General features: G+C 29.2%; 1 protein-coding gene and 1 long non-coding RNA gene across 2 annotated transcripts; both read left to right on the forward strand.

The window, feature by feature from the left end:
* The first annotated feature begins 339 nt into the window (after positions 1–339).
* LOC114367091 (uncharacterized oxidoreductase At4g09670-like) lies at positions 340–5,923 on the forward strand. The gene is made up of 2 exons (XM_028324188.1): positions 340–884; positions 5,082–5,923. Exons 1-2 carry the CDS (start codon positions 417–419, stop codon positions 5,703–5,705), a joined length of 1,092 nt encoding a protein of 363 aa, XP_028179989.1. The 5' UTR covers positions 340–416; the 3' UTR covers positions 5,706–5,923.
* Positions 5,924–12,135: 6,212 nt separating this feature from the next.
* On the forward strand, positions 12,136–14,539 carry LOC114367120. Its single transcript, XR_003657120.1, has 3 exons — positions 12,136–12,407; positions 12,752–12,913; positions 13,842–14,539. It is a non-coding gene; the product is annotated as an uncharacterized LOC114367120 (long non-coding RNA).
* Positions 14,540–17,555: the final 3,016 nt, after the last annotated feature.

Here is a 17,555-nt window from a genome sequence, read left to right on the forward strand (position 1 = left end):
AATAATTGGTCTTTAATTTGAATATTAGTCCGCAAAAGACACCTAATCAAAAGCAGGCTCAATTCTATAGGAAATATATAGCAATATAGTAGGTAAGAGATAAATAAAATAAACTAATGATTCCTTTTCTATCTCCTGAAGACATGGGAATCTCTTAAAAGTAAAATGCGATCTCTATCAGAAAAGGAAAAAAAAAATGTACCATAATTTCATAAGGTCGATTTGTTACATATAATAACATCTTGGGATCCAACCACCTGCAATTATAATGCTAAATTAATGATATTTTAAAACCATATACAACCAATCTTCCTTTGGTCTCCCTAGATAAATACTTGTTAACTAGTACTCCTCACCACTAATCACTAAGACAGTACTAATAAACACTATCATATACAATTTATAGTGTCACAAAGATGAGTGATGATCAAACGGCAGTGCGTTTTGGTATTCTTGGATGTGCTAACATCTCCATCAAGCTATGCAAAGCCCTAAGCAAAGCACCAAATGCCAAGCTCCATGCCATAGGCAGCCGTTCCCTCGAGAAGGCGACGGCGTTCGCGGCCGAGCACGGCCTTCCCGAGGCTGTTAGGGTTTACGGGAGCTATGAGGGTGTGTTGGAAGATGAGGAGGTGGACGCCGTGTACATCCCTCTTCCGACGGGTTTGCACGTGACATGGGCGGTGAGGGCCGCGGAGAGGCGGAAGCACGTGCTGCTGGAGAAGCCGGTGGCGATGAATGTGGCGGAGCTTGACCGGATTCTTGAGGCTTGCGAGGCTCATGGGGTGCAGTTCATGGATGGCACCATGTGGGTGCACCACCCTCGAACGGCTAAAATGAAGGAGGCTTTGTCTGATGCTCAACGTTTTGGTCAACTCAAATGGGTATGTGCATATTAATTAATCAATTCATATATATGTTGGATCGTCGTATAGTATGGTATTTGGTTCATTTTTGTTCTTTTTCTTGTGACGAATATAGCTTCAACTTAGAATTGAATTACCCTAGATAATGCACTCATGCACGCGAATAGAATTACTCGTATTTTAAGGTCTCCTAGCCTCATAGGATTTGTGAACTGGGCGAATTAGGTGAAAGGTTTTGAAGTTTTTTCATTTTGGGGATTTGATGAATTTCTTCCATATGTATCAAAGTTTTAACATAATTTCGTTTTTGACTGTAAAAAAAAATAATTTCATTTTAAAGACTTAAACTCAAGATCATTTATTAAAATGGAATAAATTATTCGGTCTAAACATTAATTAGTGGACAAAGGCAAAAATTATTATTAAAATTTAGAATAGTAGCCAAAAATGGCTCCACCACTTTCCTCTCCTTTTCTGCAAAAATAAAAATGTTTTATTTCTAGGAAGAATGAAAAGTTTAGGCAGACCCTTTGGAAAAAAAATCATTATGATTTGTGCGTCTTTGACAAAAAGGTTAGAATAACACCTACTAGGATTGAGTCTAGTGAAAAATATAATGTCAAGATTTGAATCTCTACCAAAAACGTATGCACATATATTTAGTGTCTCAAACAAGATCACTTAAAAAAAAAATGCACGTAGCAACCAAGAAAATGTATTTTTCTATAACATCAAGAAGAAAAAAAATAGTCAAAACAAAGTGTACATTTCTTTCTTAATTATACGTATTTTTAGCTTTTAATATTATATATATATATATATATATATATATATATATATATATATATATATATATATATATATATATATATATATATGCGCGCGCGTGTGCGTGTGATTATTTTCTTTCCCTAACTATTAGTCTTTAAAATGCCGAATATATTTTAAAATTAAAATTGATAGGCTGCAAAGTATATTAAGCAATTTGAAAATCACTTGATTAATTAGAGTATGACTGTGTTTTATACAGAGTATAAACTGTTGAGTGGAAAACTCACATTCTATCAATGACTCACTGTGGTCCGATCATCACCTGATATATATACCCAAGTGATTATACATTTTATAATTGATTAGTTCAAATATTTATTAATAAAACTTGTAACAAAATGTCACATTACTAACGTTACTACCATTTAAATAAGCTATCAAATTTATATATTAATTATATCTGCACTATACTAACAACCAAAACTTCTGTTTGTATTCTATAAGTTTTTTTCTTACAATTTTAAAATGGAAGTTATCTTTTTCTTTTAATTAAATGAAAACAATAAATTTTATGTTTTACTTATCTACTTTCTTCGTCTTTTTCTTCAATTTAAAAAACTCAATGCTTTCTTTCGTCTTCTTTCACAACTTTTTGATTATTTTAAAATTGTATACACGCGTATATGTTTGTCTTTTGTCTAGCTAGCTAGTTTTTTTTATGAGACACAACTACACGTTTATACTTTATGCCAAGCTAAATTGTGATGCTCGAAGCAAATGGAAAGATAAATCTAGTAAGTAGGTCCTCGTTTATTTATTTATTTCCATAAGATAAAAAAACTAAATTAAACTGAAACGATTTGTCTTTTGGTGTCAAAAGTTTGTCAGTACTTTACTAGACACACGGTATTGAGCTTTAGTAGATCGATAAGAATGCCGACTATTTATTATAGTTCCCAAATTTTACACGTGATAACACTGTTTTGATTAAATAAAAATATATCTAATGTAACCTTTTCTTGGTAACCAAGTTTGGTTCGAAATAGAATGGTTATAAGAGAAAGGTGTGGTTTTCTTTGCGTCCATTGGTGATTTGTATATTGTCGATGTGTTAATATGAAAATGTTGTCACGTGTAATCAGCATTACATTTTTCGTCATAAACATGATTATGGAAGATTCAGAAGTTAAAATAATATGTATTCTTGTCGATATGTGGATCCAGAAATTATCTGATATTTTTATGTTACTATGACATATGTGATATGTGATTCATTTTTGTTTATCATTTGATGAGTGCCAATATGTGTCTTCTAGTTATTCTTGAATATACACAGAAAACATAATGATTTTGCTCTTTTTGAGAATCGTTTAGTATTTGATCCGCCTACTTGTTTATGGATGATTCGTTAATCTAACGAGTTGAATAATATTTTTGGAGAAATAATTACTTATCTTTTTAAAAGTTCCTCATAAAAAAACTAATAAAAATAAGTAATTATTTCTTTAAATAAGTTAAACTAAGCACATTCCATCATGGATATTTTACTCTATTAATTGTTGATATATATATATATATATATATATATATATATATATATATATATATACACACAAAATTATCATACACCATATTCCTATAATGTTCTATATGAAAAAACCTTTTTTATATAAAAAAATAGTAAAAATCACTTTGAGAATTTCAACCCCTCAATAGAGATTATTTTCCAATTGTCGATTAGAGAACATTAATATACACATAAAAAATATACATGCAAGATTTTTTTTTTTCCTATAGTAATACTTTTGTAATAGTACTTTGTATGGCTTCTAAGAAACACAACCCCAAATCAAGTGTTTTTATCCCATTAATTAGGTCAATTACGTGGATCAACGAATGTCATATTATTTTATTGTGAATATTATATCTATAATATAATAAAACGATGCCATATTATTTTATTCTCTACCTCTAGGGGTACTATATAGAGCTATCTGTCCTTTATTTGATCTAATTTTCTTGTTTGGACTTTTATATGTCTTGTGTTCTCCTCACATATCTAAACAACCTGAGGATAGATAACTACTTTTTTTTTTTTTAGATATTACTCTTTTCTTTCTAATACATTTATTCTTCATCCTTTCTTATCTAATACGTATACACGCACAAGCATTTAATATAACATTTTCATTTATGTTAAATTAAATTTATTTTGTTTTTTTTTACTGCCCTACACTTAATTCTAAATAATATTATAAGTCATATACTATTGTAACCAAAGAATATAAATAATAATTTTTCTAACGTTATGAAATTTTAGTCTCAATCTAACACACTACTAAACTCTTAGTTGAATTCATAAAAACAAATTGACCTAACGTAGTGTAGGTTTTTTGTAACTAGGAAATAGGGACAGGGTCTAGAGCAGTGGGACTTCTGCTGGGTGGAAACAACAGTGGGTTTAACCTTTTAACTCTCTCTCTCTCTCTCTTTATATATATATATATATATATATATATATATATATATATATATATATATATATATATATAAAATAAATATTTCATTTCATACTTTAAAAAAGTTCATTTGGTTTTTAAAGAAAAATATCGATCAATATAGGCTTTCAAGATTATAAATGTAAAAATACTTTAGTACAGTAATTTTCTTTCTATTTTCTAGTATATTTAGTTCCTATAAAAATAAATATGTATCTAAAACGGAAGAAGAACTAAAATATCTCACTTGTAATTTTAAATGACTATTTAATGAATTCTCATCCTATAAAAAATTCTTTGACAATGACAATCACCAATGGTGAAGGGAATTAATTTTTGATCCAATGAGTTAGGAGACATTTGGGATCTATGATAAAAAAAAAATGAATATTGAATGAATTTTATTTTAATGAACTAAATTAAGTCAAATAACTTTTTGACAGATGAAATTGAGTGTTCTCTCTCTCTCTCTCTTTTTATACGAACGTCTACTTTTTTTTCGATCCACAACGTCTGGACGCTCTGGTGTTTTAACATATTGGGCCAGAATTAAACTGAACATGGCCCAACAAACGTTTGCCAACTCTTCACTAAAAAGAAGATATCTAATGTTACAAAAGATTCAGCTCTCATTATTTAATAATAAATATTTAAGTTAGTTAGTTATTAAATGAATAATTACAAACAACTAGTTATAGTATTTAATAAATTTAAAATGTTTATTACAAAAATACGTAATTAATAAATATTTAATATATTTTATGTATATAAAAAGGAGTGTTATAATCCCTTAACTTACTTTTTTTTTAATTTAGCTCCATAATATAATTTTTTACGTTATAAAACATGTGATATAATGTTTTTGTATATCTTAATGTACAATTTCACGTAACTTGATATGTTCTTATAATCTCAATCATCTTTTTTTGCATGTGTTCTTCATCAGATACACTCGTGCCTCACGTACAACCCTGGTCCTGAATTTCTCAAAAACAGCATTCGTGTGAAGCCAGATTTAGATGGTCTTGGTGCCCTGGGTGACACTGGTTGGTATTGCATAAGAGCCATTTTATGGGCTGTGAACTATGAACTTCCAAAATCAGTGCTTGCATTCCCAGGAGCAATTCTCAATGAAGAAGGTGTAATAATCTCTTGTGGCTCTTCTATGCATTGGGAAGATGGAAGATCTGCCACGTTCCACTGTTCTTTCTTATCCTATGTAACTTTTGATGTAACGGTTTTGGGAACAAAAGGGTGTCTTCGTCTCAATGATTTTGCTCTTCCATTTGAGGAAAGTTTAGGGTTTGGGAAATTTTTGGAGGCCTCAGAGTTGGATTATGGGAAGATTGAACAGGGAATGTGGTGTCCAAAGCCAAATGAGCATGTTGTTGAGACTGGGTTTTCTCAAGATATTTTGATGGTTAAGGAGTTTGCTGATTTGGTTCGAAAGGTTCAGGGGTGTGAAATGAAGCCTGAGAAGACTTGGCCAGTTTTGAGTAGGAAGACTCAGGTAGTTTTGGATGCAGTGAAAGAATCCATTGAGAAAGGTTACCAGCCTGTTGAATTGTGATGAGTTAGATGGAGCATATATGTTTTGTGCATGTTATAATATGTACAAAGATGAGAATCATGGCAAGTGGCTTGTAAATTGAAACTCCCAAAGTTGTTTTGGTTGATTGTTGAAATTAATTTATGTTAAATATGGACAATTCTTGCCATTTATGTTGTGGATTCCTACACTTGGGACAACATATATATGTTTGTGGGTAACATGAAGTTGGAAAATTATTTTTAACTGACAAATTATATTTTTTACTTATTTAAATTATATTTTCTGTGCTCAAATAAATTTTTGCAACACAAGAATTTATATAAAGTTAGAAATTAAACATTACTTATAATTGTCTTCTTAAGAAATCATAAATGTTTTAATAAGTCATGCATAGTAACAAAACCGAACGAAGTGTTTAGTCACGAAAGTATCCTTATATAATGAGAAAATTGTCATATGGTATATTTATTGACTTGAAGATTTCTATATTCGGTTATTAATTTTCCTCAAAAGATAGCTATTTCAGTTTTCTTTACAAGATATATCATTATTGTCAATGTGGATGAAAATTTGAAAAAAAGAAAGGAAAAAAAGATGAAAAAAATGCTTCAAGTCCCACATCGTTCAGGATAAACACTTGAATAGTGTTTCACTCCCTATATATAGAGAGCTCCTTTCTTCATTTTTCTTTGCTCCAATCAACAAGTATTTCCTCAACTTTTCTTTTTCTCTCTCATATTTTAGTCGATGCATTTTCGGCAAACTTTTCCCTCTTTCTTTCTTTCTGTCGCTCTAAAAATTTCAGTTGGCTATAAGAGTGACTTTTTAAGTCATAATTTCGGTTGGCATACAGTGATCTGGGCTGTTTTATCCTGGGGACTTCGTAGTTGATAGTCTGTTTACACATTTTTTGGCAGTGCCACGAAACGTCTTAAAGAAAGCGATATTGTCCGTGATTTAGCCAGTAATTTTTTCAGTTTGTCATAAACTATTGTTGCAACAATCATAAATAAGAGATTTCTGCCTCAAATCAAATCTCACTCCACTTTCATGACTCAAGTAGCCCATCATCAAGTGCGATATGCTTATTGCTCACTAGCTACAAGCATGGGGTGTATCATCTGAATGGCTGTTTGTCATATTAATTAGTGAGTCATCTGCAGATAACAGTTGATGGAAGAATTGTTATTGATTCCAACAACATAGTCCTTAGGTTCTTTAATTTGATAGAAATTTGTTATATATATCCTTTGTAATGTGCTTTTATTTCCATTATTATATGATATTTGTTTCCTAACTTTTTCGTATTAGAGTATGGCACACATTTTTATTATGAAGTTATAAGGCTGATTTTGTGGTAAAAAGAGTATATAAATAAAGAAAACATGGATTAATTTTGAGCAGTAAAACTAAAGATGAACTACAATCGGACAATTTTTTTAGAGGAATTGAAAGTGTTGATGGAAAATCAACAAAGAACTAAAAATTATCAACCTGAAAAATTAAGGAACTAAAAATTTAATTAATCTCAAAATTTATTATAATTTACTTATAGATTATTAACTAGTGACTAATTTTGTGTGTCATTAAAAGTTAAATATTTTGCAATGACTAATTATTCTTTAGATTGAATTATTTTGTAGGTTCTTGAATTATTTAATCATTTTTAATTAGGTTTTTAAATTATTTTTTCAATTGGGTTTTTGAATTTATATTTGTTTTTTAGTTGAATCTTTTTGTTTAATTGTTACAAAAAATTGAGTTTGCAGTAGAAAGACTTATGAAAAAATGCATGGGCTGAGTGAACTTCCAAAGGTAAGAACACTTATTACTTGGTTGCGTACTAACTGTTTGCGCATGCGTATCTAGCACTAGGTTTAGAACCTAAAGAAGTAAAAATACAGGCTTCCAAAGGTAAGAATACTAATTTAAAGAGGTAAGAGTACTAAGTAAAGACTTGCAAATGTGATAATAATATTAATTAGATTCATAGACTAACTAGGTCTTTATGATTAATTTTCAGTAAAAACGGTTAGAGAAAAAGATATAATTAAAATATAAATACAAGTTTAAGAATCTAATTGAATAAAAAAAATATTTCAATGACTTAATTGAAAATGGCTAAATAATTTTGGAACCTCTGATTAATTTATCCTATATTTATCATTTTTTATAGTAAACGCCGATCCATATGGTTCCTTAATAGCACCATGGGTACAATTTTAATTTTTCAAAAACTATTTGTAGTGCCTAAATTCTCAATCATGTTATGTTTGAATTAGTAGAATTTCAAAAAAAATAAAACATATTTAAATTGTCTGAAATACAATACAATGGGATGAATCATTTCATATTATTGTTTCACATATATACCACAATTTCCCCCCAATGGAATGGAATTATTAAATTATATATTTATTTATAAAAGAGGTATAACTTAGTTGATTAAGAATAATATATGAGTGTTGCAAAATTTTTGATATCCTGTTTAATTTTTATGGATAAAAAAACTATATATTTATTTATTAAATTACCTATTATCCTGAACTTAAAATTGCAGCCATGTTCACTGAGATATCGATCAGATGTTGCCTAACACGTGGTCCACCGAACACAATGCCTTCCCCAAAATCAAAAGGAAGTTCACATGTCATTGCCCATCCCATTTCTTTGTTAACATCTTCTAAACCAAACAAAACCACCGAAAGCATGAAATGCACAGTACAGAGACTAAGTTGATATAAAAATTAATGTTTTCGAAAGTGTTCCAGCACAGATCCAAACTTGATACGGTGGTGATCATGTTTGGCGATGAGAGGTATCTTTCAACATTCTTGTTCAAGTAAGTTAAAAAGAATTACTATAAGAGATAAAAATTTGGCTTTAAGTATTTAATATATGAGTAAAAATGATTTATTTAAAAAAATTAAATTTTAATTCTTAATATATGTAAAAAAAATTAGGTTAATCACAGTTACAAACCGTGGACGACGTGATCTTTCGTCCAGGACAAAAATAATTGAGTATTTAAGATTTCAACTTAATTAACATCAATAATTAAATTAAAATAATTTTATATTAATTAATTTATACGTTCGATAATTGTTTTGTGAGGCTCTCTGTTATATATAGTACTTTCTTAACTCACAAGTCACAAATTTGATTTGATTTTACATGAAATAATTATGCTCAATTAAAAAAATAAAATTAATTTAAATTTCCAAAATACATTATATGTTAGTAAGCATAATTGCTTCAGTTTTATGTAATTGAATTATAATTCACTTTATGAAAACAATGTGAAATTGAATTTATAAACTTTTGGCCGAACAAGTTGTGGTCCTTGTTGGAAAGCAAAACATATGGGCTAGACATATTTTCTGGGGGCGAAAGGTATCATGTGACATATGGTCCTATGTTAATGTTAGTGTGAGGTATGGTGTGCAATCTCAGGCTTTTTCAAGCACTACGAAGAAAGCGTGAAAGCAATTTGTCATAAAGCAAACAAGGAACCGTAGACGGTCCATAAGGGCAAAAAAAGGGACACAAGCCCCACAATGCCCCATCATGGATTCACTCATCAAAATCCAGCCTTATGGGTCCCTTGTTTTCTAAAACATTGTCAAATTTCAAAACCTAGGCTCATGTACTATAACATATATTCCATCTATCTTTCCCATTAATTCCTAGGTGATTTTGCTCTCAAATCAAGATTTTCATGTCCGCGTACTATCAAAATCCAGCCTTATGGGTCCCTTGTTTTTCTAAAACATTGTCAAATTTCAAAACCTAGGCTCATGCACTATAATATATATATTCCATCTATCTTTCCCATTAATTCCTAGGTGATTTTGCTCTCAAATCAAGATTTTCATGTCCGTGTACTATATTAATTGCAAGTGTTTTATTCATCGATGTGGATGTAGTTGGCGTGTAAAATTTAGGCCCGCGGGTATTCTCATTTTTCAACTTTATAGGTTGCCATATCAAATCTTGTGCAATGGATCATTGTTAGCTTTCAAAAAGGTCAAAAGGGATCGTCACCTCATGCTACCGCAACCTGTAGATAGCTAAACTTTTGAAAGAATTGATTTTGACGTGATATTAAATCTTTTATACTTTTTAATGAAAATTGTTTTAGAATGACTCTCAGAAGGACTTAATTAAATTTCATCAATCCACATAAATTAAGCTTTTGAGGCAACTAAACTTGTAACTAAGACGATGGTCTTGAGCATACATAACTATAACATGTTTGGAGTTGCAGCACGTTAAAAAAAACTGTGTTCTATCTCTAGCTATTCTCTCATTAAAACCAAAACAATAAATAATTGTTTCTATTTGTTGTATTTTATCACCATGATTTGTTGGTTTGAGTCAATTCTCCATGTTTTCTAAACACATTATCAATAACTTTCTCTTCATGTGATTATGTGAACATCTAGTATTTTAGAAGATTTATCAAGATCATTCCTTATTAATTGTTGGTCCTAGACCTGACTTATAGATATTTAAGGACTTCTTGTGTTTCGTTCAGGCTGAGATGAGACAACTAGTGATAATAGCTTATATGAGTGTTCAGGCTGAGTTGAGACAGCTAATGATAATCACTTATATTTTTTTTTCATGTTATTGATATAAAATATATTTTTTATTTTATCAATAATTAATTTTTATCAAAAAATCTGATTAATCACCTTTAATTCAATTTCAATCATATTTTTCATCTGTTATTTAAAGGAAATCGAATCCTTATAATACCACTCCATCAATGACTTATCCATTGATAATAACTTATACGGGTGTTATAGTAATAGCCTTTATTTATCATCCAATGATCCTTATATACACCAAATTATACCTATCATAGGTAGGTATCTTATTCTTCTTATATATTGTTACTATGTTGAAAACTTTTCTGACCTGAGTCTTAGAATCTGTGTATGTGTTACAGCTTCCTCAAATTTTTACCTGGAGTTGTCAGTGTAGTAATTTATCAAAGAAATCATCCATATTCAAGTGTAAATTTATAATTTCAGCTACCTTAAGATGGGATAAAATAAATGGTTGATAAAATAGATGTGTATAAAGAGACTACGTTATTGCAATAATGCTGTTCATAAAATAAAGATTTTTGTTTTTATATTAAAATAATTTAAGAAAATTAAAAAGTTTATAAAAGTAGATTTGTAATTTTGTATCTTAATAATAAAGTTAGATCTCCTTGGAAAATCATGAGTGAGAGGAGCTGCAGCAAAAAACCTGCCGACGCAGACATTAGTTAGACAAATGGCTAACAATTGTTGACCATGCTAATCAATATTTAAAAGTGAAAAGTACAAAAGTCATTAATACTCTAGGCGTGCCAACACTCAATGGAGTTTCATTTCAGTGATTTTGCATAATATTAGATTTCGTCCACTTATTGTCATTTAATCAACGTTTTTAAAATTAAATTTATTGCTAAATAAATGAAAATATTTTTTTTCTCTTTTTGCTTGTTTGTTTTAAAAGATAAATATGAATTGTAACTTAATAAATTTATAGTAATCTGAAGTTTTTTATTTAATTATTATTATAACTTAAATTATTTTTTATTAGTATAACTTGAATTATTTAACTAATTAATATATAGCTTTAAAAATTATAAAAATAAAAGCGCACACAGACATATATATATATATAACGAAAATTGTAAAAAAATATGTAACAGTAATTGATACTGGATAGGTAGATATCCATTTCGTTTCGGTTCACTTTATAAAAATTTGAATAATACTCATATCCATATTTATACTTAGTTAGAATAGATATTTTAAAAATGAGTGACTAACTTGACTTATTTATATAATGAGTCTAACCGAAAACCTGAGTTTTACTTGTTTAAAAAGACTAAAGCTTAAGTTATTTGAAAGAAAAAAAAAAAAACTAAAGTTTGAGTTTGATTTGTTTATTATACTTATAACTAAATTAATTAATTTACCTTTTGTGAAAAATTTTCTGAAATTATTTTTAATATATTATCAATTTAATATTTAATAAAATATTTTAATAATAGAAAATAATCAAATAACAATATGTGATGGTAAACTAAACTTGTGAAATGTACGTTTGTGTAATTTCTCTTAAAAATTCCTATCATTTTCCCATAACCTCCATGATCCCTAGACACGAAAAAAAAAAAAAAAAAGTGGGGCCAATAGTTCTTGGATTGGTCCCCTATGTGGTATGCCCAATCAAGTAAGATTTTGGGAGCTGAGTTTGGCAGTCCGGCGGTGTGACTTTCACAGTGTGGCTTTCGGTTGGCATGTAAGGCCACTTGCTACACTTTTGGAATAATTTTGGTGAATGCGCCACAATATATAATATAATTCTCATATATAAAAGCTATCAAATTAGAAGGCCTAGCTATTATCACCTTATAAATACATATAACTATCAGATGACATGATGCAAGAAATAAATGCAGCATATAATATTATATCTACCCTAAGAGGGACTTACATGAAGAGGAAGAGAGAGTGATGCAGCCAAGGATGACTTGCCGGCGTTATTATTTGCTCATGTTCATGCTCACCGGTTTCCTTGCCGGCAAGTTGTGTTTGGCTATGTTTTGCTCTCTTCTTCTCATGTAAGTGCCACTTAGGACCAATTGTTGGATCACCAGGAAGCCCTTCACTTGCATGATGAGGTCCAAATTACCCATGATATATTTTTTTGGTAAGTAACCACACTTGGTGCTTATGGAAGTTTTAATATGTTAAATGTCCCTTTCTTTTGGTCAACTTGAACTCAGAAGATTTAATTTATTTCGTTCAGAAACATATATACAATGAAAAAAAGATAAAAAAAAAAAAATATATATATATATATATATATATATATATATATATATCATTACTCCTTTATCTTTTAATTTTAAAAGATTTACATGATTTTATATTTTTTTTTTCTTTTATCAAGAGGTATAATTTAATTGATTGAATAAAGTATTTGAATTATTATAAGTTTGTTTTATCTATCTGTGATTGTTTCAGATAAAAAAATTATTTTTTTTGTTACAGTAAATTGTACTGTATCTTTTTTCTCCGGTGCGAAACACTTCGTTAATAGACATATAGCAAGTGAGTGTACGTGTGAATAATGCAGCCTAATTGGCGTGGAGACCAAGATAATATGCCAGCATACAGCCAGGCCAAGTATCACAGAATCAAAATTTTGAACAGGTAGTACGTTCATATTATATATATTATTGTCATTTTCTTTGCCCAATTGAGCATGATACGAAAAACAACCACATTTTGTGATGAATAATGTGACTGATGAGAGTGAACAAAATTGAGCATGATACCAAAACAAATAATATTTATTTATTTGTATATTACTTTTATTTTTTCTATTTTTTTATATTAAATCTCGCATATTTTTATCACTATCTTTTACTTTTTTTTTTCTTTATCTCTTTATTTGTTTCTCCCTTAAAAAATGGAGTGCGTAGGAAATCACATTATTCAAAATTATATTGGCTGAACCGTTATACTTAGGCCTTGTTCATTTCTATTGAAAGAAAGGCGAAAAAAGTGGAGGTTAAGATGAAAAGCAAAAAGTGTCCTTTTTCACTGTTAGTTTGAGTATAAAAAGTAACTATCAATTTGATAAAAAAAAAAAAAAAAACATATAGGGTTCACCCAAATAAGTTTTCACCCAAAACTGAGCGAATTTGTGAAAAAAGATGACAGAAAATAGAAATATTTACAAAATTATCCTTATGTGAGAAACACGAAACGCATCGAGAGAGTTGAATCTCGAATATGAATGTTCCTATTATATTCGAATATGACACACCGAGAGAACACTCAACATATTCAAATATGCAAAAACCATATTCGAATATATGGTAGACCCAAAGAACACCCAACTAGGAAGAAAATATGAAGCTTTCCAAAAAAAAAGTAAAAATCGTTTTAAAAATAAAAATAAATAAAAACAACAACACATGAATAAGATCATAATTTGATAAAAAAAATTTATATTTTCTTACATATTACATCATTTTCTTTTCCTCTCATTTTATCTTTCTTTTACTTTTCACTCTTTTTATTTTTTTATCATTCCTTACATTTTTTTTTTATCTTTCTCATCACAATGGAACAGTGTTAGCGAGCTGATCAATGTGTATCACGATATAAAAGTGAAAATATATATGGTTTTCACCTGTTGGAAAGACACATTTATTTGAGCACTGTCCATGTCCATGTGCAAAAACAAAATGCTTGCATGCACATGTTGAACTTTTTGTACATGGTGGCCGTCCAAAGTGGACCAAGCAATTATTATCTCTGCTCATGAACATTTTGAGTCTCCCAAAATGATTCCTGAAGTGTAGCATGTGCAGCAGTCATGTGTCATAGGTACGTAAGCAAAGAAAAATTAATTATCTCTTAGCGTGTCTATATATATGTTTTACGCTACACATAAAATAAAATGCTTTTAAAATGATATGATGTTCAGTTCAACCTTGAACAGAGAAAAGAGAAATGGGACAAAAGCTGCATGCATGAAATCATGAACTATAAAATGACATCCTCAAGGGAGAAAGAGAAAGATAAGATTGAAGTGACAAAAAGTCTAAAAGTATAAGATTTTGTTTAAAAGTTGATTAAAATTAGTATTAATTAATTCTTTTTTAATTGTAAAATAAAATTAAAATGTATGTCTACGTTAAATAATGATTTTCTCATTAGAACGTGTGCATGGTGAAAATAATTGATTCTTAAGGGGGCATTAGAACTGCTGCAAAGATAACCGGTCAATTCATTGACTCGATTGAGTACGATATTAATATGGGTGAGTCATTTATTAATTTAATTGATCCAATATATATATATTAAAAAAATATAATATAATACTTTTAATAAAATATGAATTAATTTATATTTTTATATTGTAAAATTAAATTTACTGTAGTGATCACATTATAAAGATTTTATAATTAATTATGTTGTTGGATATTTCTTTTATATGTAAAAATCAAAGAAGGTACTAAGATATTTATAACACTTATATATCTTGTTTAACTAATTATATTAGATTCTTTTAGTATAAATTATTTAAAAAAAATTATTTTTTAAGATTAATACAAATTTATCATATGACCATAAAGTCTAATAAAAATATATAAAATACACAAATAATAAATAATATCATGATCAATAATTTTTATAATAATAATATTACTATAAAAATATATCTTTAAAAAAATAATTAAATAAAAACATATTATATGTTATTTAATAATTAATTATTAACAATTTAACATACTTCAAGAATGATAAAAAAAAAAAACAATTAACCGGATTAAATCGGGATAACTTAGTCCGAATCACTGGATTTAATGAAACCCAACATGAACAAACTATACCAGATCAAGTTGCTTGCATTCCTGGTTCTATGCTTTAACTGAAATGCATAGGACATTGAGTCTTGGTAGAACCTGTGGATTGGCCAGACCAATCCGATTTTTATAATTATTGTTGTATCAGATGTCAATATTTTCCTATATCATATCATAATTAAGATCTTTAGTATTGAGAGATATTTTTATAATTTTTTATTATTTGGATTAATTACAGGATTAGTTTTCTGTTTGATAAAAAAATCAATACTTAAAATTTATTGTCTCTTTTTAAAGATGTTATCTACCATAATTGAACTCAAATATTTTTTTTTCACAAAGTATATATTATCTATTGAGTCACACTCATTAAGTAATAGATTCAGTTATTTAGCCAGTAAACATTATTGAATTATATTTATTTTTAAGATTCCATTTATTTTTTCCAAACGGTAGAATTCATTTTTTCTGAATTTTTGTTTGTGTACGAGACCATATAGAGAGAGAGAGATTCCACATCAAAAAGTAAATAGAAAATATGACTCTTGTGAAAACAATGAGATCAAGATAACAAAAATAATAGAGGATTAAGATTAATCAAACAAAAATCAAAATATAATCTGAAGTGGCACGAAGATCCAAATTGTTTCTCGTCTTCAACCACAAAAGTTGGTCCACCTGACTCAGCATCAACATAATAAATTCCTTCTTGTTGGACGCCCAACGAGCTTTTCCTTCTGAACATACTCTTACTCAGTACCGTATCATTAAATAGAACGCTCCTCGAGGTTTGTGTGTCAAGTTAAACACAGATGGTAGTTCTCATGGTAACCCCACCCCAACAGAGCGGGCTTTGGTCGTGGTCTTCTTCCTCATTCCTCTGGTCAGTGGAGCTCCATGCAATCTGTTTTGCTCTCAAGTTGACTTGGCAATTGGGTTATAGAGACATCATTTGTGAGTCCGATTCCCTTAGTGCCATAAATATGATCTCCAAGGGCATGTGCCATAGGGACTTTGTTTGCTAGATTATCCTAGCCCCCTTATCTTTTTTATGTACTTCCCTTCTCATTAAAAAAAACACAACATCAAGATCATAATAATTATTTTTTAAAATATCTTAATTAATTCATCATTTTTATCATTACCATTGTCATCACTTTTGTTGTTGTCATGAACATCGTTATAGTTATCATTATGATTACCATCCTTACCAGTGTCGTTATTGACTGTCACCATTTCTGCCATCATGATCATTATAATTGTTATTGTCACCCGTCACACTGTATTTCTTAAAATAAAGATAAATATAAAAAAATAAACAAAAATCCTACTAAAAAGATCCAACTACACAAAATACCTGATTAAAGTCTTGCTCCAGATTAGGCACTTCGTCAACTTGGACTACTTAGAACAAGTTAGATTCTTCTCCTCCTAGATTTAGTTTGAGTGAGACTAAATTGTTCAATTCTTAATAGGAAAAAAATAGGTAATCGGATTATCACTATACCAGCTTCTACTTCATCAACTTTATGCGACTTGGATGTTGAGGACTCAATTTTCGTACTTGCTTCAATGTAATCCTTACACTGATGAGTGAACTCCCTTCAAACTTCTAATATCATTGGGAGGATAAGGATCTGTGAACCGAACATCCTCTATTCTACTAAATGCCCTGTTTACATGAACTCCGGTCCATTTGACTAATTCCAAAATTGGTGAATCTTCAATATATAGATGCAATCACAAACGAAACTTTCCCCTGAATCCACTCTTCTGTAGCAAGTGCTCTTCCAAACTCCGAATTGTTAGAAAATAAAATAAAAATGAAAGAAATAAATAAGAAGAAAAAATGCAAAGCCTTTAATTAAATAACAAAATAACAATAGCAAAATAATTTTAATTGACATCACATAAATCAACAATGCACTATATCATACAATAAGAATAAGAAAAAAATAAATTAGGAGAAGAAATATTTAGCCTGGATTGAAGCGCAGAAACACTATCCTTAGAGAGAAAGAAAACGCCTCCACTACACTGGTAAAAAAATTTGATTGCGCTCCTCTCCTAAGATACGACAACCCGTTGGTTCCGATCGTATGCAGCAAAAAGATCTCATAACCTTCTGAACACCAATGCTCTTGCTTTCAAAAAATAAGTTTTTTATAGAAAAAGAAAGAGAATTTTTTTTTGGGGAGAAAGAGATGAGACTGTCTGCTTGTGCCTTTTTTAGAAAAAAAGAAAAAGATATATATAGGCATTTATGCAACAACAAAATATGACCGTTGGAAACCAACCTACAATTGTCAAAACAAACGTAACAAACTAGTTGACTCATTAAAACGAAATCTTAGGAAAATCTAAAATAAATATTTTATTTTATAAAATAGAATTAATATAAGTAATATATATTTATAAATTTTAAATTATAACGCAAATATTTAGCAACATTCCCCCACATAATTTAAAATTTT

This window comes from Glycine soja, chromosome 9 (genome assembly GCF_004193775.1).
Source record: "Glycine soja cultivar W05 chromosome 9, ASM419377v2, whole genome shotgun sequence".
NCBI classification, from domain to species: domain Eukaryota; kingdom Viridiplantae; phylum Streptophyta; class Magnoliopsida; order Fabales; family Fabaceae; genus Glycine; species Glycine soja.

Excerpts from the sequence above, each read along its gene's own strand:
- LOC114367091 (XM_028324188.1), top strand. The coding sequence starts at position 417 with ATGAGTGATGATCAAACGGCAGTGCGTTTTGGTATTCTTGGATGTGCT. Across the intron at positions 885-5,081 it reads GTTTTGGTCAACTCAAATGG|ATACACTCGTGCCTCACGTA; the intron begins GTATGTGCATAT and ends GTTCTTCATCAG.